At 43.6% G+C, this 25,106-nt stretch overlaps 1 protein-coding gene across 8 annotated transcripts in view; it reads left to right on the forward strand.

The window, feature by feature from the left end:
• Window positions 1-25,106, forward strand: part of ATP7B (ATPase copper transporting beta) — a 49,822-nt gene that overhangs the window by 18,074 nt on the left and 6,642 nt on the right. For all 8 annotated transcript variants that reach the window (XM_082216319.1, XM_082216324.1, XM_082216322.1 and 5 more), the window contains 15 exons: window positions 295-543; window positions 1,461-1,624; window positions 3,564-3,725; window positions 6,399-6,475; window positions 7,321-7,495; window positions 7,622-7,855; window positions 9,361-9,452; window positions 10,390-10,517; window positions 12,474-12,628; window positions 16,412-16,546; window positions 18,028-18,222; window positions 18,911-19,096; window positions 21,180-21,378; window positions 24,005-24,151; window positions 24,633-24,775. In XM_082216319.1, coding sequence (XP_082072445.1) covers window positions 295-543; window positions 1,461-1,624; window positions 3,564-3,725; window positions 6,399-6,475; window positions 7,321-7,495; window positions 7,622-7,855; window positions 9,361-9,452; window positions 10,390-10,517; window positions 12,474-12,628; window positions 16,412-16,546; window positions 18,028-18,222; window positions 18,911-19,096; window positions 21,180-21,378; window positions 24,005-24,151; window positions 24,633-24,775 — 2,441 coding nt within the window. The remainder of the gene's footprint in view (window positions 1-294; window positions 544-1,460; window positions 1,625-3,563; window positions 3,726-6,398; window positions 6,476-7,320; window positions 7,496-7,621; window positions 7,856-9,360; window positions 9,453-10,389; window positions 10,518-12,473; window positions 12,629-16,411; window positions 16,547-18,027; window positions 18,223-18,910; window positions 19,097-21,179; window positions 21,379-24,004; window positions 24,152-24,632; window positions 24,776-25,106) is intronic.

Raw genomic sequence — 25,106 nt, forward strand, 5'->3', positions numbered from 1 at the left:
GCATACTGCAGTTTAGTTTATAAGTTATAAGCAGCGTTTCTCTGGAGTTCTGCCTAGTCCGCAGTAGCTGTTTCACTGCTTGTCTTTGGAATCACGAAACACCCTGATGTGCTTGGCCTTAATCCTTTTAAGATTTGGAATACAATACATAGGCGCAGCCTAGGAGAAAATCCCAAACCTGTAAATGAAAGTGTAGCATGTTGGGTCAACACTGTATATCAGTAAAAGAGTTCCATGGTTGCTGTAGTTGTGCTGTTGCTCATATGAATGCAATTTCTGATGTTCTTATTCAAGATACCACCAACGGGAGACCTACTACTGTTGGAAGTATGGAGACCAGCATGCTGGCCTCTGCTTCTCTGAGAAGTGAAACTCTTTCAGAGTTGCCATGCGGAGACGTTTTGCCACAGAAAAGGAACTTGTGTAATGACCCTCCAAAGGCATCCACAACAGGAAAAACCGATAAATGTTTCATGCAGGTCACAGGCATGACTTGTGCATCGTGTGTATCAAGCATCGAGAAGAATCTGCAAAAAGAAGATGGTAAAATAGCTAATGCACTATGCAGTATATTGGTTGTTTTGGTATCGCCTTCGGGTGTGTTGAGCCAGTGGCTTTCAACTGCTGCTGCAATCTGGATTGTTTGCTGCAGACCTGGGACCGTAGGAGGTGGATTAGTATCCTGCTCGCGAATGGGACTATCTCATTCTACTGGAGAAAATATACCGTATTTTTCGCCCTATAGGGCGTACTGGCCCATAGGCCGCACCTAGTTTTTTTTTTGGGGGGGAATTATTCCCCCCCCAGCCACGGGGCTGGGGCGGGGGAAGCCCGAGCTTCCCCTCGACCCCAGCCCCCAGAACAGGGTGCTATCCACAAGCCTTGCAAGCCCAGCAGGAACTCCCGCGGGCTTGCAAGGCTTGCGGATAGCTTCCTGAAGCCTGGAGAGCAAGAGCGGTCGGTGTGCACCGACGCCTCTCGCTCTCCAGGCTTCAGCGAAAGCCTGCATCCGCCCCATAGGATGCACACACATTTCCCCTTCATTTTTGGAGGGGGAAAAGTGCGTCCTATAGGGCGAAAAATATGTTAGTCTCATTTATACATTGCTTAGCCTCCTTCATAAATATATATTCTTTGAAGTGAGGACCATTTTATTTCAGATGGGCATGCTTCCAAGTAAAGGGGTCTAAAATAGTAGCCTGAGTTGAATAATAAAAACATCTGTTTAATAGTAAGAATTGCATACTGCTCTCATTGGTTGTGGGTGACTCGTAAATTATTATTATTATTATTATTTAGTCCATTTATAGATGGCTTACTATTCACAGATCTCGGAAGTTGTTAACAATCTGGAAAATCCAAATTCCTAACCAAAATACATAACTAATACAGTAAGCACAATTTCATCTGGTTTTCATGAAGAGAAACCCAAATGCGTGAATGCAGTTCTCTCACTACAGGAATAGTTTCTGTCCTCGTTGCCTTGATGGCAGGGAAAGTTGAAGTCAAATATAAGCCGGACAGAATTCAGCCCCTTGAAATAGCTCAGCTGATTGAGAACCTCGGTTTTGGAGCGTCAATCATGCAAGACTATCCTGGTGCAGATGGCAATATAGATCTTAAGGTGAGATTCACAAAGTGTAGGCTTGTTTGACCGAACCTTTTCCCTGCCTCTAACACATCTCAGCCTTGTTCTCATTGGGTGTTCTGTTGCTAGAGGCCTTTTGTGTGGTCAGAAAGTTGGCATCTTGATTGATATTTGCCTCCACTGCAGCAGCTTCACGTTTTGAGCAGTTTCTGCTTCCTGATCGTTGGATATTCTGGCTGGAGTTGATGGGAATTGGAATCCACAACATCTTTTTGACTTGGAACTCCTCTAACTCTTCCTGTCCATTTTACTAGTTGCAAGTACTCTATCATAAGTGTTTGCCACTCTGTTATCGGTGATATTTTGCTTTTCCAGTTTCTCGCCACAAGTATTCTAGCTGCCATGATTGCATACATGAACAATGGTCTTATATATTTTTTAATTTCTGTCGGTAAGATACCTAACAGAAAAAATCTCTGGTCTTTTTTTAAAAGTAAGTTTGAATAATTTCTTGAATTCATTGTAGATATTGTTCCAAGATTCACGGATAACTACACAGGTCCACCACATATGATAGTATGACCCTGTATCTTTTTTGCATCTCCTGCAAGTTGGTGATCTGCTTTTGTACATTTTAGCAAGTTTTAAAGGGGTATGGTGCCATCTGGTGTTTTCCCTAAGATTATAACATGCTGTGGGGAACGCGGGTGGCGCTGTGGGTTAAAGCCTCAGCGCCTAGGGCTTGCCGATCGAAAGGTCGGCAGTTCGAATCCCCGCGGCGGGGTGCGCTCCCGTCGTTCGGTCCCAGCGCCTGCCAACCTAGCAGTTCGAAAGCACCCCCGGGTGCAAGTAGATAAATAGGTACCGCTTACCAGCGGGAAGGTAAACGGCGTTCCGTGTGCTGCGCTGGCTCGCCAGATGCAGCTTTGTCACGCTGGCCACGTGACCCGGAAGTGTCTCCGGACAGCGCTGGCCCCCGGCCAATAGATGTGAGATGGGCGCACAAACCCCAGAGTCTGTCAAGACTGGCCCGTTCGGGCAGGGGTACCTTTACCTTTTATAACATGCTGTAAATTTCATATCTACCCTCCATAATCTTTCCCATTGTTCCATGTTCAGATCAGAAAGTATATGGAGAATGGAGAATATTTAAAGAATATTTAAGATTATATTGTACAAATAATATTATACTAGCAGAACTTGAATGATACCTGTAAGTAAAAAAGTGTAACAGATATCTTTTTGGATTATATGAAAATAATATGAAATAACATAAAGCTGTGCGAGAAAACAATGACAGTATAATGAGAACGATTGGAAGTTTTACATCCATAACTTTTATTCACCTGTTATTTGAGCTGATGTATTTTCTTTTTGTATACTCCCCCCCCTTTTCTTCGCATCCTTCCTTTTCTTTCTTTCTTTTCTTTGTTTCCGCTGTAAATGATCTTTTATGTTTGTACAGTGGTGCCCCGCAAGACGAATGCCTCGCAGGACGGAAAACTCACTAGACGAAAGAGTTTTCCGTTTTGGAGGTGCTTCGCAAAACGAATTTCCTATGGGCTTGCTTCGCAAGACGACAATGTCTTGCGAGTTCCTGCTGGTTTTCTTTCATCCCCCCCCTTTTTCTAAGCTGCTTATCAGCTGATCCGATCAGCATATAAGCCGCTAAAAGCCGCTAAAAGCCGCTAATAGCCGCTAATAGCGCTGATAGTGCTAATCCGCTAATCCGTCAATGGGCTTGCTTCGCAAGACGAAGAAACCACTAGACGAAGAGAATCACAGAACGGATTCTTTTCGTCTTGCGAGGCACCACTGTATTTTAAATCAATAAAGATTAAAAGAAAAAAGATAAAAAAGGAATCCACAGCATCTGAAGGGCACCATGTTAGCTGTACCTAGACTAGGTGGACCAATGATCTGGTGGTTTATAAGGCAACTTCCCATGTTAACACTAACTGCAGTTCTCTTTCAGGTCCTAGGGATGACCTGTGCTTCATGTGTTCATAACATTGAATCCAAACTTACCAAAACGCCTGGCATTCTTTATGCATCTGTGGTGCTGGCTACTTCCAAAGCTCACATCCGCTTTGACCCGGAAGTTGTTGGTCCTCGAGATGTTATAAAGATTATTGAGGTAAGCTATTAAAACATTTTGTTATTTATTATTATTTTTTTAAATGCCCAACTGCATTTGCCATTGCCGCAGGAGCTAGGGGTCAGTATCAATAAGGTGGGCGTTACAAGTTTTCTGCCAGCCAGGCTGCTAGTTGTGTTTACTGGTTAGTAAACTTCCACACTAGACACATGGCTGCAGGCTATCGTCCTTTCTCAGGGAAATAGCAGGCTGCAAAACAAATGTGAAAATGATTACAGGAATGATGTTGAACATTCCTCAAACTCCTGTAAAGCAAAGCGTCAATTTATGAAAGTGCTTCTTGAGATCTTGTCTTATAGCACATTGAAGTTTACTGTAATGGTTGCTCAGAGTAGAGCTTTATAGGAAGCCCAACGCAAGTTGCAGATTGGTAGCTTAGCAAAAAGTCTGAATTCTTTAAAATTTAAGGATAATAATAATAATAATAATTTATTATTTATACCCCGCCCATCTGGCTGGGCCTCCCCAGCCACTCTGGGCGGCTTCCATAAAAACCAAAAATACAATAAAATATCACACGTTAAAAACTTCCCTGAACAGGGCTGCCTTAAGATGTCTCCTGAATGTCAGGTAGTTGTTTATCGCCTTGACATCTGCTGGAAGGGTGTTCCACAGGGCGGGCGCCACTACCGAGAAGGCCCTCTGCCTGGTTCCCTGTAGCTTCGCTTCTCGCAATGAGGGAACCGCCAGAAGGCCCTCGGCGCTGGACCTCAGCGTCCGGGCAGAATGATGGGGGTGGAGACGCTCCTTCAGGTATACTGGACCGAGGCCGTTTAGGGCTTTAAAGGTCAGCACCAACACTTTGAATTGTGCTCGGAAACGTACTGGGAGCCAATGCAGGTCTTTCAAGACCGGTGTTATATGGTCTCGGCGGCCGCTCCCAGTCACCAGTCTAGCTGCCGCATTCTGGATTAGTTGTAGTTTCCGAGTCACCTTCAAAGGTAGCCCCACGTAGAGTGCATTGCAGTAGTCCAAGCGGGAGATAACCAGAGCATGCACCACTCTCGCGAGACAGTCCGCAGGCAGATAGGGTCTCAGCCTACGTACCAGATGGAGCTGGTGAACAGCTGCCCTGGACACAGATTTGACCTGTGCCTCCATGGACAGCTGTGAGTCCAAAATGACTCCCAGGCTGCGCACCTGGTCCTTCAGGGGCACAGTTACCCCATTCAGGACCAGGGAATCCTCCACACCTGCCCGCCTTCTGTCCCCCAGATGATCAACCCCAGTTCTGTAGCTACTGTAGGAAAAATGAGGATAACAAAGAAGTCTGTACGGTGAAGCACAGTCAGGAGAATCATTCAGGATCATGGGAGAACAATAATGTTCTTCAAGGATAGAATTTGTTTTTTAAAAGGTAGACTTTTCTGGCATGTTGGTTTCCTTGTTTACTGTGGAATTCTAAAAATAATAAAGGAATAATATTTTAAATTTTGAATCGGTCTGTGGATAGAAGCTGTGTGAAGCCACTTTATAGGGAAAATTTAAGTGATGAGATTAAAATGAAAACAGAAGAAGAAATACAAAAACGAGGGACAGTAGTACTAAATTCCTGTATTGTGTTGTTTGAAATAATTAAGGTGGTAGCGTACTGGTGATATTTGATAGTTTTTAGTGTAGTTTTATTTTTGACATGCACGTATCAACAAAATAGAAAACTTACAAGAATAACAAGCAAAATTAAGAGGATCAGTCATGTTGCATTTTCAAAGTACACGGCATTTCCTGTCAACTGTTATTATTTAATATCTATCTTCTTTTCAAAGCTGCCTTATGGAATCCTCCAAAGAAGTCCATGCATGGACGGCGGTAGCCAATTGTAGTCTTTTGAAATTTTCTTTTCTGCTTTGAGGTTTCCTTTTACAATCAAGTGGTATATAAATTTTATTGGGGGGTTGGGGGAAAGATACATAATGTAATGCCGTTTTTTGATCTAGACATAGTCCCGTTATTAGTCCCATTTCATAGAATACCCTTTTTGAAAACTCATTTATTTTTTCACAGGACCACCACATATGGAAGAAGGTTCCTGACTCTCTAATTCCCATCTAGCACAATGGACTGCTCACCTGTAATTTTACAAAGGATGTGAGGAGTCATGTACCATCTATGTATTAGTTTAAAATAATTTTCCTTTTTATGGGCAGAAGCTCTTTCGCTCAGTATTTTGTCCCATACACGATTCCATTTAAATTATGCCCCTGAGTTTTCCTGTGGAAGTCTAGGGTTTTCTTACAACTGTGTTGTATAGATTTTTGGATAAGGTTCCCTTGTCTGTGAAGAAGTAAATATTCAAAAACCATTAAAGTTCTGGTTGGTTCAGATATATTTTTAGGAATGATGATAAAATGCATAATTGGATATAATTGGATCCAATTAGTGTTTGTTTTCTCCAATTTTCCTTTTATTTCGGTTCCAGTTAACATTTGATACTAGTGAAATAATAGCAAAACCAGCTGTTTTTAGATTTTGAAAAGTCTATACAAATCAGAGCTACGTATCGGGAAATGGTTCTAAAATCTGAAAACCCAGATTTGGAAAGCTTGAAAAATAATAGAGCACTGTTTTAGTGTTATGTAACCAGCAGTACTTCATTTGAGCTATTTTTATTTCATATTTATTTTTATACTATTTCTTTCTTTTTTTGTAAAGGGGATTGGTTTTCAAGCATCTTTGTCTAAAAGGGATCCAAAGGATCATAACTTGGATCACAAAGAGGAGATCCGACAGTAAGTATAGCTACATATATGAAAGGGTGTGGTTGATAGATATGGATGGCAACACAATAATTCCCAATGCAGGTAACTGAATATCTGTGGTATGTAGGTATTTGTGTGACTGAATCACAAAACAGAGAAACCAGTAGGAGAACACTTCAATCTCCCAGGACATTCTATACAAGATCTCAAAGTAGCTGTTTTACTACAAAGGAATTTCAGAAATAGACTGGAAAGAGAAGCTGCTGAATTACAACTCATTACCAAACTTAAAACAATGGAGAGACCTGGTATGAACAAAGACATTGGATTCTTATCTCATTATACATGACTAAGCCATTTCTCACCTTCTCACCCCTTGCCTTTTCCTGCAAGACCTATTGCAGTCGTTAAGAGTCGTCAACAGGCTCATCTCAGCTATCTGCCAATCTCCCATTCCCACCACCCTTCTGAGTAATACCCCTCCCCACCTTCTCATTATATAGAAGGATCTGGCAACTTCTGTTTCAGTGTATCTGAAGAAGTGTGCATGCACACGAAAGCTCATACCAAGAACTAACTTAGTTGGTCTTTAAGGTGCTACAGGAAGGAATTTTTTTATTTTGAAAATTGTGAGTGTTCAATTTTTTGTGGGTGCAAACGTTTCACATTACTTTTGATTGTCTTTGTTTTACATAAGTGTAGCTAAGTATATGAATGCCTTGAGCTGAAACGTGGAATCAGAAATCTATATTTGGGGTTCAGTGGTTCATCAGCTGGCACTGCTATCAGCAGAAGCAGGCCTTGTGCAATATTTGCCTATTTAGTTACCAAGGAGATTTGAAGACCCTAATGCTGTGGATTCCCTGCCTTTTCAGATGGAGGAAATCGTTCTTATGCAGCCTGGTATTTGGTATCCCTGTCTTGATCTTAATGATTTACATGCTAATACCTGATGGTCAGCAGCACGGATCAATGGCTCTGGAGCAAAATGTGATCCCTGGATTATCTATTCTCAACCTTCTTTTCTTTCTCCTTTGCACTTTGGTTCAGGTACATTTCAAGAATATTTCCTTTCTTTTTAATCTCCCATTACATAACTGGATATTTACACAGTGGACGAAAGGCTTCATCAAGCCAGCAAAAGTGTTACAAAAATAGGTGGTTTTCTTTTGACAGTTCTTCGGCGGATGGTACTTCTACGTCCAAGCCTACAAGTCCCTTAAGCACAGGATGGCCAATATGGACGTCCTGATAGTGCTGGCCACGTCTGTCGCCTACATCTACTCATGTGTCATTCTGATGGTTGCCATAGGTGAAAAGGCCGAGCAAAGCCCCATCACCTTTTTCGACACCCCTCCAATGCTGTTTGTGTTCATATCTCTTGGGCGGTGGCTGGAGCACATAGCAAAGGTAATGTATATTAAGAATCATTCCTAGAGGGGACGCTACCAGAAGCAATGTGCTGAGTGAGGTGGCACCACCATGCTAGCTTCCCAACAGATGGGTCGCTGTGGCTTGCTGGGAGGGAGAGAGAGGGTGAGGCACAGCGAGGTCAGCATGGTACAGTTGCACTAGTGCAGACATGTTCAACCGGTCGACTGCGGGATTCAGAAAAGTGATTGCCTGTGTGGTCCTGATCGATCACGCATTGCTCTGTCCCCGGCGCTATGTCCCATTGTTGCTTCTGCTGCCGCCGCCACAAATCCCTGAGTCAGTGGCATAGTGTTTGAACGATACAGTACTGTGTACAAGACCTCTGGGCACTCCACCCCAAAAAAGCTCAACAACTTTGGGAATCCCTCCCCCCTGGCAAAAAAAAAAGATCACTGCCAGTTTTATTATTCTGGGAGTAGATCGCAATCTCTAGTGTAGCAGTTCCACCCTCACCCAGTGAGCACCTTTGGGACCCCACAGAATATCCATTCTGATTCTGTGCTTTGAGGATAGAAGCATAACGCTGAAAGATCCCCCTCTAGCCTTTCTTTGGAAACCGAGTTGAGGAGTTCACAACTTCCCCAGGTTAATTCTGCCTGTATTAGTAATTTACAAGAGTGAACGTTAAGTTTAAGCAACTGCCTTGGTCACATGTGGGAGTTAGTACAGAAGGAACAATTGGTCTTGCATGAAGAAGAGGAGTTTGGATTTGATATCCCGCTTTATCACTACCCGAAGGAGTCTCAAACTGGCTAACATTCTCCTTTCCCTTCCTCCCCCACAACAAACACTCTGTGAGGTGAGTGGGGCTGAGAGACTTCAGAGAAGTGTGACTGGCCCAAGGTCACCCAGCAGCTGCATGTGGAGGAGCGGAGACGCGAACCCGGTTCATCAGATTACGAGTCTACCGCTCCTAACCACTACACCACACTGAATGGTAGATGTGATAGGTTGCTGATGACCTGGATGGGTTTGGTACCATCCTTCATCACATGATGGAGGCAGAGGAGCAAAGAACTCTGGGAGGCAGTCGCAGTCCCCTCAGATCCTGCTTGCGGATTTCCCACAGCTGTCTGGTTGGTGACTGAGAGAACAGGATGTTGGACTACATGGCCCACTGTCCTGATTCCTATGTTTTTGTTTGGATTCTAGAGCAGGGAACAAAAGGCCAAAATGTTACAGCAATAAAACTCAAGAAGTACACCAGTACCCATAGATAACTGGGCATGTTTATCTTTCAAAAGCAAACGTACACTTGGCTCCCAGCCCATACAGCGCTAAGCCATCTACATAATGCTGTACTTCAGGTGCTAAATGGGTTCCCCATGTATCTTGAGTGACGGGTGCTGTGGCATGCAATATTTAATGGGGGAAAATGGGCAATGGAGCATATTTTGAGTTTTAGCATAAGTGAAATTCAGTGGGGAACTGAGTAAATGTATCATGCCTTCCAATCACCGTTGTCTATCTCTGTGTCATAGAGTAAAACATCAGCAGCACTTGCCAAATTAATCTCTCTTCAAGCTACAGAAGCTGTTGTAGTGACACTTGGAGCTGACAACTGTGTCATCAGGTATGCCAGTAGTAATTCTTTCCCGTTTTTCTTACGATACGATGTAGTCTTCTGAGATTTCACAAATCCAGTTCAGAGGTAAATAAGCTGTGATGGATGTAACTGGCTTTTAGGGGACAGTGCTGCATTTGCTGTAACGCTTTTCGTGTGCTTTTTCATTGCATTCAGTTGGTTTTATATATTGGAGTGGGCTTATAAATGCATAAATGAAACCTCTATGTGGTATTCAGGAGGTTTATTTGTATTGGAAGAGATGGAATACGATCAGGGTTGAGTCTTAGATGCATAGTGTCCAGAAATCCTCACTCTGCCATGGTATTAGTTGGACTTCAATTTGAGGGGGGAGAGAGGTAGGTGTGTGTGTTTGCAATGAGACAGAGGCAGGTGTAGCAGATTTTAGACCGCAATTTACACTCCGAATTTGTCTTTGAATTCCAGTGCAAAGTCCATTTGCATCTCCTTACTACACTGGGTTTGTTTATTTCTCCATGTGTGTTTCTGTACTGCTATGTGCCTGCTGCTTTTCAGATACAGTGGTGCCCCGCAAGACGAATGCCTCGCAAGACGGAACACTCGTTAGACGAAAGAGTTTTCCGTTTTGGAGGTGCTTCGCAAAACGAATTTCCTATGGGCTTGCTTCACAAGACAAAAATGTCTTGCGAGTTCCTGCGGGGTTTTTTTCCCTTTCCCCCCTTTTTCTAAGCTGCTAAACCGCTTATCAGCTAATCCGATAAGCCGCTAAAAGCCGCTAAAAGCCGCTAATAGCACTAATCCATCAATGGGCTTGCTTCGCAAGACGAAAAAACCGGTAGACGAAGAGAATCACAGAACGGATTCTTTTCGTCTTGCGAGGCACCACTGTAGTAGAGTTTCTCTCATTTCAGTGGTATGGCTAAATTGGAGCCCCTTTTTCTTAACTATGAGATCTCACCTACAGGGAGGAACAAGTACCTGTTGAACTGGTTCAGCGAGGAGACATCGTAAAGGTGGTACCCGGTGGGAAATTTCCAGTTGATGGAAAAGTGGTTGAAGGCAGCTCTATGGCAGACGAATCCCTCATCACTGGTAACTTTTGCATTCTTAATTGAACAATAGCAGGTTCCCAGGGACTGAGCTTTGCATGGGCTTGGTCTGTGGAACAAAGAATTAATGCTGTGCAGGTGCATCGGGAGAGAGACAAAATAGATCATAGATCATGTATCTGTTCATGAGTAGATGGTGTGAAGGTGCAAGATGCACAACATTTCTTTGTTATTAGGAAGAACAAAGGAACTAATTCCCACATAAATGTTTGCAAATGCTTGCAATTAGTTTTAGAGCTGCAGTCTTAAATATTTCCATCCCTTGAGGGCTGGAGTCGCTTTATGATCCGTGGTGCTTCATTAGTGCAATAATTAGTGCAGAGAACCAATAACAGCTTCTCTGTTCCAAACACCGATATATGAAGCCTTCTTAATTACAGTAATCCCAGTGGAATTATTTGCTTACAACAATTCTTCTTTCACTTTCCCCAGCTAGTAGGATATAGTTGCAGCCTAACAGGCAGATACGAGTGTCCAGTGCTTCTCTGGTTGGTAGCATGAATTTTAAATCTTATTTTGCTTCTGGTAGATCTTGATCTAAGCGTTCAGGCACAGCAGGTTTTTCAGGGAACAAAGAGGTGTTCCCTCTTAGAAGAAGTAGAGTCACAGGTGTAAGGCAGGCATTTTCCAGAGACATCAGTTATTGGTGCATCCATCCACATGCTTATCAAAATTGGATGGTTCTCTGCAGATCATGAGAACAAAAAAAGATCCATGCCAGTGACCTATCCAGCCCAGTATCTTGTTCTCACATTGGCCAACCAGATGGCTGTGGAAAGCTAATAATAATAATAATAATAATAATAATAATAATAATAATAATAATAATAACGGAAGATTGGCAGATGAAGATGATGGACTTTTGGGAGCTAGCCGACCTGACTGGAAGAGTCGGCGACCAGAAGGAAGAGGAGTACCTGCAAGAATGGATGAAATTTAAAGAGTACTTAGCTAAATATGTTAAGATAATGTAACTGGAAAAGCTTGCAAATATTAGATAGGCTTAGGATTTAAATATGTAAGGATAGGAATTAAGACGTTTAAAGCTAAATTAGAAAGAATGAAAGATGTTAGGTGACCAAGTTAATTTTTTGAGAAAATTGATTTTGGAAAACTGTTAAAATGACATACAATGAAATTCAACCAGGGGGATTTGAGGAAGTCACTTAACAATGTTATTAAGAATGGTTTGATTATAAATAGATTGTTTGTTTGTTTGTTTTGGAAAATTAATAAATTTTTTTGATGATGATGATGATAATAATAATAATAATAATAATTATTATTATTATTACTACTACTACTACTACTTATACTCCGCCCATCTGGCCAGGCCTCCGCAGCCGCTCTGGGCAGCTCCCAACAGAATATTAAAGACACTATGAAACATCAAATATTAAAAACTTCCCTGAACAGGGCTTCCTTCAGATGTCTCCTAAAAGTCTGGTAGTTGTTTTTTCCTTTGACATTTGGTGGGAGGGCGTTCCACAGGGCGGGTGCCGCTACTGAGAAGGCACTCTGCCTGGTTCCCTGTAACCTCACTTCTTGCAGTGAGGGAACTGCCAGAAGGCCCTCAGTGCTGGAACTCAGTGTCCGGGCAGAACGATGGAGGTGGAGATGCTCCTTCAGGTATACATGAGCCGGACCTGAGCATAGCAGCACTCTCCTTACCTGTGATTCCTTGCACATGCTATTCAGGGGGATGCTGCTTTCAACACTGGAGGTATAACATAGCCATTGTGACTCGTCGCCATTGATAGCCTTATCCCGTCTGGATTTGTCTAAACCTCTTTTGAAGCCATTAGAGGTAATGGCTATCACTACTTCTTGGCAGGAGAGAATTCCAGAGTTGAGCTATGTGCCATGTGACATTGTACTGCTTTCTGCGCGAGGGAGAAGCTAGAAGAAGCTGTTGGTTGATTTTGCTTCATTCTTGTAGGAGAAGCCATGCCTGTCATCAAGAAACCTGGCAGCACAGTAATTGCAGGCTCCCTCAACGCACATGGCTCTGTGCTTGTGAAAGCAACTCACGTTGGCTCTGATACCACCTTGGCACAAATTGTAAAACTGGTAGAAGAAGCTCAGATGTCAAAGGTAAAGCATGCTCATTTGAAGTGGGGTTGTTTTTTTTTGGGGGGGAGCTGCCTTGAATCAGTGTTTTCGTTGTGGCATTTGACATCTGTATTGGGTATTGGAGGGGTGGAATCTAACAAGGGTTTAAATAATAGTAATAATAATAATAATAATAATTTATTATTTGTACCCTGCCCATCTGGCTGGGTTTCCCCAGCCACTCTGGGCGGCTTCCAACAAAGATTAAAAATACATTAGAATGTCACACATTAAAAACTTCCCTGAACAGATGTCTTCTAAACGGTAGTTGTTTATCTCTTTGACATCTGGTGGGAGGCTGTTCCACAGGGCAGGTGCCACTACCAAGAAGGCCCTCACTTCTCACAGTGAGTGAACTGCCATAAGGCCCTCGGCGCTGGACCTCAGTGTCTGGGCTGGACGATGGGGGTGGAGACGCTCCTTCAGGTCTACTGGGCCGAGGCCGTTTAGGGCTTTGAAGGTCAACACCAACACTTTGAATTGTTCTCGGAAACGTACTGGGAGCCAATGTAGGTCTTTTAAGACCGGTGTTATGTGGTCTCCAGAAGTGCTATCATGTTATGTAGACTCCAGAAGTTCTATCATGGCTGTTTGCTCCAAAAGCTTCCCATATACTGCCACCCAAAGCTTTTTGTAGATCCTCAGCCCATACTCCCAAAATCTCTCCCAGAGGACATAGGTCCATCTCTCTTCCATCTGGCTGCTTACCTGGTTCCTGAACCTCTCTCATCTTACTTGAAGCCATCTTCAAGGAAGCCATCTGCATTGCACTACAAGGTCTCCTCCAAATCTGTAGTTCTATGAAACAGCATGTACAGTGGTACCTCGGGTTACATACGCTTCAGGTTACACACTCCGCTAACCCAGAAATAGTACCTCGGGTTAAGAACTTTGCTTCAGGATGAGAACACAAATCGTGCTCCTGCGGCGCAGCGGCAGCGGGAGGCCCCATTAGCTAAAGTGGTGCTTCAGGTTAAGAACAGTTTCAGGTTAGGAACAGACCTCCGGAACGAATTAAGTACTTAACCCGAGGTACCACTGTAGTGCAATTGCTGGGGTCGTGAGTACCTGCCTCTGAGGTAAGAATGTGAAAAAGCCAAAAAAACACCTGGGAAATCAGGGAAACAGGAGATTTCAGCCGAGCCTTATGAACGTACAATGGAAGATTCATGTGCAATTGCTGCTTTTGAATTGAGGACCTCTCACTGGCCTCTACTCCTCCCTCTCTTCTAACCCTTCTCTCGCCTGCTACTGTCTGAAATATTACCCCATGCAAGTTTTTCCTCCTCCACACCCAGGTGACCTTTGGACTCTCCTTTATTTGGTTTTGCTGCTGCACTCTTGTCACACTCCCGACTGGGATGTATCCATTTGGATGTAAATCCTGTTGGTTTAAAGGCCTTTCTCCATCCTAGTTATTTTCTTTTGTACAAACATTATGTACTTGGGGAGATATATGAGACTTTCCCCTAGGCCTGTGCTTCTGGGATGAGAAGCTACATTTTTCAAAGCAGCTGGAAAAATGAATGTCTTCCTTCTTTCCTACTCAACCTTCCCCAATAGCTGGTTTCTTGAACCAGTGACTACAATGGTTCTCCCCTCTCTAGCACTGGCTCATCTCCCATTGATATTAAAATGTGGGAAACATGGAGTGCCCCCCCTCCGTGCAATGGGACTCCTGCTTCCACTGTTATTCAGTACAGGTGTATACCTGAAGGAGTGTCTCCACCCCCATCGTTCAGCCCGGACACTGAGATCCAGCGCCGAGGGCCTTCTGGTGGTTCCCTCGCTGTGAGAAGTGAGGTTACAGGGAACCAGGCAGAGGGCCTTCTTGGTAGTGGCACCCGCCCTGTGGAACCCTTCAGAAGGAAATCAGTAGCTATCTTTAAAAGACATCTGAAGGCAGCCCTGTTCAGGGAAGTTTTTAATATTTAACGCTGTATTGTTTTTAATACTTGATTGGGAGCCGCCCAGAGAGGCTGGGGAAACTCAGCCAGATGGGCGGGGTATAAATAAATAAATAAATAAAAATTTATTATATAATACAGGTGTACGGGCTGTGGCACTACGCTTCGTGAGGAAATACTTTGTCTGGGAAAACTCTCTTTTCCTGTAGTTGTTGCTGTTGCTGTTGTTGTTTTGCCACTATTACTATTAATTTTGTATACTGCCCTTCAGCCAAAGATCCCAGGGCAATTCACAAGAGAAAAATACAAAACAGGAATACAAAATACGTAATAAAAACAAACCGATTACACCTCCCCCAACACACAAACCCATTTAATAGCCCTAAAATGTTACTCAGCCAAACTTAGCCTGGTTGAAGAGAAAGGTTTTTGCCTGGCACCTGAAGATGCTGCCTTGGAGCCAAACGTCTTAGGCAGCTGACCCATTTATTTAAACCCAGGTTTGCCTCAATAATGGATGAAGTAATAGTGGTGGGTTCAAATATTTAGGGCAAGAGGGGCACATAGGTAGAGGTTGCTGAGTCCTCCTCATGCCTGCTGTGAACCTCCTGATAGGCTTTCTCCTCCCTCCCTTCTGCATCCCCACCTAAAATAAATAGCAGTAGATTGTGGGGTGGGGTTTTCATTTCTTTTTACGTCCACGAGTGTACCTCCTCTCTTTATTTTATTTCTGCAAGCCCCGTTTTATATAATGGGGCAGTCTCGTGAGTTAAGCCAGGCACCCCTATTTCCTTCCGTACAGTATTAAATTCAGTATTGAAATACAAGAATTAAAAAAATCAAATAATGGGGAAAGAATTGCAAAAAATAAATAAATCACGCAATACCAAGCAGACCAAACAAAATCATGGTACAGTCATACCTCGGGTTACAGACACTTCAGGTTGCGCGTTTTCGGGTTACTTCCGGGTTTTGGTGCTCGCACATGCGCCAAAACACTAAATTGCGCTTTGCGCATGCACAGAAGACCAAATCGCAACCTGCGCATGCACAGACGTGGCGCTGCGGGTTGCGAACGCTGTGGGTTGTGAACGTGCCTCCTGCACGGATCACGTTTGCAACCCGAGCGTCCGCTGTACCAGTCCCAATTAAAGCCCTAAACCAAACCAGCATAATACTACTTAAAACCAGCTAGGCTTTAAAACACGTTGGAAGATGTCCCAGGTAAAACCGCAGCGTCTTTTAGGGGGGAAAGCCTGAATTGATGACCCTTCAGTGCCTGTATAAAGGCAGCAGAGAAAGAGAGATTGTCTCTGAGAGAGGGAGTTCCATCATTGTGAGGCTTCTCTGTTTTGTCCCCCAGTCTAGCTGATGGCAATGGCAGGATGGAAGGAGCTCTTGCAGGGATCATTTGAAAACACAGCAAGGGTAGCCTTTGATTAACTAGTGACTGCTCTTCTTGTCATTAATCTGAGGACTGGATAGTGGGAGATTTTGTCAGAGGAAGGTGCCCCTATAAAGCAGGCATACAGTATCTATACCTTGGTTGTCGAACGGAATCCGTTCCGGAAGTCCGTTCGACTTCCGAAGATGTTTGACAACCAAGGCGCGGCTTCCGATTGGCTGCAGGAGCTTCCTGCACTCAATTGGAAGCTGCCTCGGACGTTCAGCTTCCAAAAAAGTTTGCAAACCGGAACACAAACTTCCGGGTTTGCGGCGTTCCGGAGTCAAATGGGATGAGTACCAAGGCGTTTGACAACCAAGGTACTACTGTACAGTATTTGTAAAAGGCTTAATAGTGGAGTTCATGCAGCTGTTCTGTCCTGCATAAATATAAATGTATCTTCTCAATTTATAGGCACCCATCCAGCAGCTGGCGGACAGATTTAGTGGATATTTTGTCCCTTTTATAGTCATCATTTCCGTTGCAACTCTGGTGGCCTGGATTGTAATCGGATTTGTACACTTTGATATTGTGCTGAAATACTTCACTGTAAGTACTATATACTGATTTATTATGATGTATTGTTATTTAGAAGCTTTGCTTATATTCACAAATCACAGCAGACAGGATTTTTTTCCCTTAAGTGTGTAATCTGAAGTTAAGTCACTCTGGAGTGTGTTGAATGTATGCTTCTCTGCCCCATTGGGACAGGGCTGGCAAAGAATTGATTATTTTTGCAGTGTGGATCATTTGAAAATGATTAGCCATGGCCAAATAGTTTGTGCCGAAACCCAGGGCTAGTCACCACCAGCCTATGATCTAACTTGGGCTGCCAAGGACAGCAAGCAAACACACTAGATAAGATATAATGTGGAAAAGCTGTAAGGATTAGGCGTGTTTAGATTAGACATGCATTACTTGGGGGAAGCATGGTCTTCAAATACCTGAAAGGCCAACATAAAAAAGAAGAGCAGCTGTTTCCCAGAGCAACTGAAATTGAAGGCAAAGAGGAAACAAGGAGATCTAAATATCAGAAATAAGGAATACTTTCTTTTTATATATATATAATATTTTATTAGGTTTTATCAGTAGAAAAGTTTAGAAAAAAAGCAAAACAGATACAAAATACAAGAGTACAAAAATACAAAATACAAAAATACAAACATTTAACACAAAAAAGAAAAAGAAAAGAAAAAACACATATAAAAGAAAAACAAAATTTCCCTCTTTCTTAATCTCTCCACTTTAGTTAACTTATTTTCCTGACTTCCTCACGTCTCCCATTTTTGTATCCCTTTTAAATTTGGTTCAGCAAATTCATATTCTATTAGTTTATTAATCCCCTCATACTTTTTACCTTGTTGCTAGAGCCCCTTCAATTCATTTCAATGTCATCAGCATTCAAAAATTTTACAGTGTTTCTGCAAATAAATTTTAAATTTCCTCCAGTCTTCTTCCACCAACTCTTCTCCCTGGTCTCGGATTCTGCCAGTCATTTCCGCCATCTCCATATAGTCTATTAGTTGCATCTGCCATTCTTCCAAGGTGGGTAGGTCTTGTGTCTTCCAATGCTTTGCGATGAGAATTCTTGCTGCTGCTGTAGCGTACATAAAGAAAATTCTATCCTTCTTTGACACTGATTGGCCAGCAATGCCTAGGAGGAAGGCCTCTGGTTTCTTCGGGAAAGTATATTTAAATACCTTTTTCAGTTCATTATATATCATTTCCCAGAAAGCCTTAAAAGTAAATAAGGAATACTTTCTAACTATGAACTGAGCATTTGAACTCATTCCAAAGGGTGGTGAAAGCTGTTGTTATGTAGGGAGACGCCTAGACTTGGTTCCCCTATGTGTAGTAATCAATAAAGGGATTAAATTTTCAAGCATTAATATAGTGATCTGTCAGTACAGACAGCAGTAAGTGTGTGCACTTGCTGGTTTTCAGCCACGGCTGTATGTTGTTAATGCATACTCTCTTTTTAATATCCCTAGATTTCCCTTGTGAGCAAACTCTTCTTGCTTCCCTCCTAGCATCACAGTAAGCACGTCTCGAAAACTGAAGTCGTCCTGCGCTTCGCCTTTCAGACCTCCATCACAGTCCTGTGCATCGCGTGCCCTTGTTCCTTGGGTCTGGCCACCCCAACCGCGGTGATGGTGGGCACTGGAGTTGCCGCCCAGAACGGTATTCTCATCAAAGGTGGGAAACCCCTGGAAATGGCACACAAGGTTAATATTGTCATTGCTAACTCACACCTGCTGCCATAACTCTTTTTGCTGCTTTTTGAAACAAATATTGATAGATTTACAGTGCAGTCCTATAGATGTCGACACAGAAGTAAGCCCCTGTGTTTTAGGGCTGTGTTCTTGTATTTATTTACCGTATTTTTCGCCCCATAGGGTGCACCACTCCATAGGACGCACCTAGTTTTTTTGGGGGGAAATAAAGAATTTTTTTTTTTATTTCCCCCCCAGGCGCGGGGATGGCGCAGGGGAAGCCCGAGCTTCCCTGAACCCCAGCCCTGAGAACAGCCTGCTATCCGCAAGCCTAGGGAGCCCAGTGGGAAGTTGTGCCGGTCTCCCCAGGCTTGCGGAGAGCTGTGCGAAGCCCGGGCGTGCTCTTCAGCGCGCCTTAGGCTTTGGAATGCAGGCAGCTCTGTGCAGCCCTCGGGAGACCGGCGCGAAGTTGCAGAGCTTCCTAAAGCCGGCATTTCCCCAATAGGACGCACACACATTTGCCCTCCATTTTTGGAGGGGGGAAAGTGCGTCCTATAGGGCGAAAAATACGGTAATTTTGATTGTATGTTTCTAGATTAAATTCTATATCTTTGTTAATCTTTTATTGCAAACTACCCAGGGAACTTTGTGTTATGGTCAGCATACAAATAAAATCTACCTGTGTCTTTATTTCTTGCAGGTACAGACTGTAATGTTTGATAAAACGGGGACCATCACTTACGGAGTTCCTAGAGTCATGAGGGTCCTCTTACTAGGAGATGCAGGGGCTACTTTGTCTCTGAAGAAGGTGCTTGCTGTTGTGGGCACTGCAGAAGCCAGCAGCGAACATCCCTTAGGAATGGCTGTCACTAAGTACTGCAAAGAGGTATGACACTATGATCTAAACCACTGAACCTCCTGGGGTGGCCGATTGTAAGGTCAGCAGTTTGAATCCACACAACAGGGGTGATCTCCTGTTGCTCTGTCCCAGCTCCTACCAACCTAGCACTTCGAAAGCACACCAGTGCAAGTAGATAAATAGGTACCACTGTGGCGGGAAGGTAAACGGCGTTTCTGTGTGCTCTGGCACTCATCACAGCATTCTGTTGCGTCAAAAGCAGTTTAGTCATGCTGGCCACATGACCTGGAAAGCTATCTATGGAAAAACACTGGCTTCCACGGCCTGAAAAGCAAGATGATTGCTGCACCCCATAGTCAATTTTGACTGGACTTCACCATCCAGGGGTCCTTTACCTTTTTACCTCTAGTTGACACTTAGTAATCTCTGCTTTGAGGGGAAGTTCTGCATTTGCATGCAACAGACTTTTGTCATTGTTAGATCCTGTAACTGGCAATGTAATGATGATGATGATGATTTTGTTTGTTCGTTCGTTATACCCCGCCCTTCTGGGTTGCCCCAGCCACTCTGGGCAGCTTCCAACATATCTAAAAAAATATTAAAACATTAAAAAGCTTCCCTATACAGGGCTGCCTTCAGGTGTCTTCTAAAGTAAGGTTACCAGATTTTTTTCCAATGAATCTGGGGACACTTTTCAACTTCAATGGATTTTGTATGGGGACTGATTTGTAAATCTGGGGACTGTTCCCGGGAAACGGTGACATCTGGTAACCTTATTGTAAAGGTTACATAGTTACTCATCTCCTTGACGTCTGATGGGAGGGCCCTCCACAGGGCCGGTGCCACTACCAAGAAGGCCCTCAGCCTGGTTCATATCTCATACATTTGGGACAGTTTGGATTGTTTATGTTTGATGGTACTGAGAATCTTAAGTTACGTCACCAATTTTCAGATATTGGGGAGAGTTATGGGAGCCCTTGTCCTCAGGACACTGGCACAGAGAATTTGAATGTCTTTCCGCTTGTGTAACTTTCCGCTTCTTCCCAGTATCATTTAAAACAACAGTGGTACCTCTGGTTGCGGACGTAATCCATTTCGGGGTGCTGTTCGCACCCCAAAAAGTTCGCAACTACAGCACCTCTTCCGCGCATGTGTGCAGTGCAATCGAGTGCTTCTGCGCATGTACGAAGCACGCAGATTGCTTCTGCACATGCGCGCGTGGTGAACCCGGAAGACTTTACTTTGTTGCGTTCGTAAGCTGAAAGTCCGTACCTGGCACCAGAAAGGCTTGCAAAAATGAATAAAACATATAATAATAAGTGCTGGAGATGCAAGATACAAAAAGGAACCTTCTACCATATGTGGTGGACATGCCCCGAAATTGGGAAATTTTGGAGCATGATCCACGAAGAAGTAAAGAAAATATTAAGAATATCATATAGTAAAAGGCCAGAGGCACTCCTTTTAGGAATTTTAAATGACAATATTCCAAAAGACAAAACTATTTTTTTCTTATACGCAACGTCTGCAGCAAGAATCCTGGTGGCTAAGTACTGGAAAGGGAATCAGTTACCCACTAGGAGAGAGTGGCTATGTAAGCTCTCAGAATACTTAGAATTAGCCAAATTGACAGATACAATAAGACAAAACCAAAAAGTGAAGTAAAAAAAGAATGGGAGTGCCTAAATGAATACCTCAAAAGTCAAGGTTCAAGGGCAGAAATCTGGCTGAGTCTGGAATAACCTTGTGAAGTGAAAGGATATGAAAGAAGAAGGATTTATCTCTAGATGTTAGGATAGAGAGGATAAAGAAAACAGGAAGACACAATGAGAGATAAAGGAGGTGCTGTGGGATTGGTGGAAGTCAATGTCTTGTTGTTGTTTATAATATTAACTTGTAAGATATGGATTTGGGTTTTTTGTTGTTGTTTTTTTTTAGTTTTCGAATGTTGATTTTTGTGTGTTGTGTATTGTTATTTTTTTATATCTTTCGTGTTGTTGTTGTTGTGTGGAAAAATACTAATAAAATTCATTTATTAAAAAAATAAAATAAAGAAAGTCTGTAACAAGAGCAGAATGGAACTAGAGGTACCACTGTCCTTATTTTGCAGGAGCTGGGCAGAGAGATCCTCGGCTACTGCAAAGATTTTCAGGCAGTCCCTGGGTGTGGAATAAGCTGTAACGTTGGCAGTATTGAAGTCGTGATGGGTGAGACGGAGCAGCTATTGAGCCATCCAAATCCTCACCTTGGGGACATTGGCAGAGGCGCCACAGATCCAGACTCAGAGGCCCTGATCCCCAAACTGGAAGGTAAGTAAGATTGCAGCTATCGGTACAGCCGCAGGTTGCTAAATGAATGGTTCCTCAACCGATAAGATCTGACAATTGGGTGTTTATCTTGACCACGTTCCTAGTTGCACATAATAAATGCAATCATTAAGCTGCTTTGTGTGCAAAATTTTAAGACTAGGCAAAACATCTTTCTTCTGGTTGATACTGGCCTCTGGGAAATGTTGAATTGCAGAAGAGACAAGGAAGCATTAGGATTTTGAGTGACCACCTTGTCATAATTACAAGTACTGGTGTTTAGGAAACTTCAGCAAAAATGTAGACTTCGCTGCATTCTTAATCAAGCTTCTTAGGGTAGCATCCTACTACTAGGAAATGCATAAGAATCAATTATTAGTAGGTAGGTAGGGTAGCCCTAATCTGAATTATAGACCACAAAAGCACAGCTGACTTTTCTAAATACAATACAGTGGTACCTCTAGTTACGAACTTAATTCGTTCTGGAGGTCCGTTCTTAACCTGAAACCGTTCTTAACTAGAGGCGTGCTTTCGCTAATGGGGCCTCTTGCTGCTGCTGCGCCGCTGGCACACAATTTCCGTTCTCATCCTGGGGCAAAGTTCTCAGCTTGAGGTAACTCTTCCAGGTTAGCGGAGTTTGTAACCTGAAGCATTTGTAATGAAGCGTTTGTAACTCGAGGTACCACTGTATTTAGAAATGTCAGAAACTGTCTTGTACCAAATCAGATTGTTTCCAGCTTGCATATGCCCCATAACTGAGCAGTGTGGTTTGTCCCAGAAATTTCTTCCTTATTCTGCCTCGTCCATTGTGCAGAAATGCTCCAGCTTGAACTGTCTAGGGAGAGAATAGGTGGGCAGGAGAGACTGGAGGAAGCAAAAATCTGTCAATCCCCTTTTGACTTCAGCAATCCCTGACCATTATCCATGCTGTCCACTGGGGCTGATGGAAGCTGGTGTCCAAAAACATCTGAAGGACCACAGGTTCTCCATCACAGGCCGATTTTATAGTTTTAACTCATTTCCATCTTGTCGGGTTCCTTGTACTTCTTGGCTGTGAGCCCTGGAAGACCTGCACCCTTGCCTTGTAGGCCTTTTCCACCTGGCCTGGGAAGGCAGGGTCCTGGCAGACTCCAGCTACAGAAGCTGCAGATGCTGAACAGACATTTAAGTTGGGGGGTTGTTTGGGGGGGGCTGTTGTTTCTGGGGGTTTTTTGTATCTTTATTTTAGATTTTGTTGTGATTTCTGCGGAAATTGTTCCGTTTAGTATTGTGTTTTGTAATGTTTTATTTATTGCATACGACTACTTTTGTTATAAGGGACGCGGGTGGCGCTGTGGTGTAATCTCAAGACAGGGCAACATTTATTCTGCTGGTTACTTTTTGATGTGTGCATTTTCTTTTTACCTTTAAGTCATATGCCTCTCAGGGTCTACCTCCGACAGAGCAATTATATATGCATGCCTACTCAGAAGTATGCAGACGCGGGTGGCGCTGTGGGTTAAACCTCTGAGCCTAGGACTTGCCGATCGGAAGGTCGGCGGTTCGAATCCCCGCGACGGGGTGAGCTCCCGTTGCTCGATCCCTGCTCCTGCCGACCTAGCAGTTCAAAAGCACGTCAAAGTGCAAGTAGATAAATAGGTACCTCTCTGGCGGGAAGGTAAACGGCGTTTCCTTGCACTGCTCTGGTTTTGCCAGAAGTGGCTTAGTCATGCTGGCCACATGACCCAGAAAAACTGTCTGCGTACAGACGTCGGCTCCCTCGGCCTATAGAGTGAGATGAGCTCCACAACCCCAGAGTCGTCTGCGACTGGACTTAACTGTTAGGGGTCCTTTACCTTTTTTTTTTTACTTTCGTTATGTTGTAGTTATGTATTTTTTATCATGTTCTGAGTTGCCTTGAGCATGGTTTGAACTGTAGAGAGGCTGCATACAAATAAGATGATGCATTTATGTGTGTATGTATATATAGAAGCTGTTGACTGCTATTTGTAAACTGTTGGGAGATCCCAAGAAATCCAGGCTAAAAACTGACATTTGAGTCAGTTTTGGTCAGGCAATCTGATTTATGCTGATAGGGTTTTTGCTTTGACATTTAAAGTCTAGTTCGGACAGCAGATGATGTCTTCCCCACCCTTTCACTCTGCGGGGCCTGCTCTTTATACCTTCTCCACATTTGCTGGCATCAAAATTGGATAAGAGAGCAGACGTGGTGAAAACAAGCCTCTTTGTAGGGATTTGGTGACTTGCATGTCTCATCAAAGAAGTTTGGGGAATGGGGTGTGTGTGTGTGTTTGTTTTCCCCCACTGCCTTAAAAACATGGCATCTGTGTGTTTTTGATTCTGTCAGTCTGTGAAAAGATGCCCTACAAATCTGTCTTCCGCATGTTATAATTTTCCAAATGTCTTAAGTGTATGCTAGCAAAGTTTGATAGGCACAAGGTAACTGCTGTATTGTCAGTCAGTCAGTCCTAGCTCTCGCCGCTCCTACAACGGGGGAGAGTTGTGTCTGGCGCCTATTACAACAGATAACGTGGGACAACATGCTGTTCTCAGATTAGTCCTTCCCTGTAATCTTGGAACCCTTTTGCACTGTTAAGTTTTCATGCCGTCCAATTTCTGTGCCTGGCAGATGCAGCAGCCCCTGTGACTTACTCTGTGTTGATCGGGAACCGGGAGTGGATGAGACGGAACGGCTTACATATCTCCAGGGATGTTCACGAGGCAATGACCGGCCACGAAATGAAAGGACATACGGCTATACTGGTGGCCATAGATGGTACTCTATGCATTTAGACACATTTTCGCCGCCTGGCCAAGTGGCATCCAGCTCGATACGTCGCATGTTGTGGGGAGGAGAGGGTGGAGGTGCTGCAAGACCAGGATGGCCAAAGCAGCACCAGTGGGGTGTCTCTCAGGTCCAGAGCTGGAGATGAAAATTGAGAGGAATAAGTGGTTTTGGCTGGCTGAATATACAAGAGTCTTGTGGATATACAAGAGCCAGTGTGGTGTAGTGGTTAAGAGTGATAGACTTGTAATCTGGGGAACCAGGTTCGCGTCTCCGCTCCTCCACATGCAGCTGCTGGGTGATCTTGGGCTAGTCACACTTCTCTGAAGTCTCTCAGCCCCACTCACCTCACAGAGTGTTTGTTGTGGGGGAGGAGGGGAAAGGAGAATGTTAGCCGCTTTGAGACTCCTTTGGGTAGTGATAAAGCGGGATAGCAAATCCAAACTCTTCTTCTTCTTCTTTTCGTCTGCAGGCTCACTTTGTGGCATGATTGCGATAGCAGACACAGTCAAGCCAGAGGCAGCTCTAGCTGTGCACATACTGCAAAATATGGGAGTGGATGTGGTGCTTATTACAGGAGATAACAGGAAAACTGCCAAAGCAATTGCAACTCAGGTATGTTTTCCGGGTCACTTACAGACATCTGTTGAACATTTATCTTGATAATGATGATGATGATTTTGCATGAAGCTTAAATCTGCTTCAGCATTCGTTCTGATTGGTTTGTGAGAAGCTTAGACCATGTTGCACCAAGCAGTTATTATCCCACACTTTTCTTGTCCCTTTTCTTACTGCAAAAAAAGTCTGCTGGAGGGGCGGAGTAGGTTAGTTGTGCAACAACCCCGACTCAACTTCAATCGCGCAACCCAAATTTGCTGGTACGAGATTGAATCCTACCTGCAAATAGCGACAACCTGGGAACACTGGTGGTCTAAAAGGGGTGTTT

This window comes from Podarcis vaucheri (genome assembly GCF_965113315.1).
Source record: "Podarcis vaucheri genome assembly, chromosome: 3".
Classification (NCBI taxonomy): domain Eukaryota; kingdom Metazoa; phylum Chordata; class Lepidosauria; order Squamata; family Lacertidae; genus Podarcis; species Podarcis vaucheri.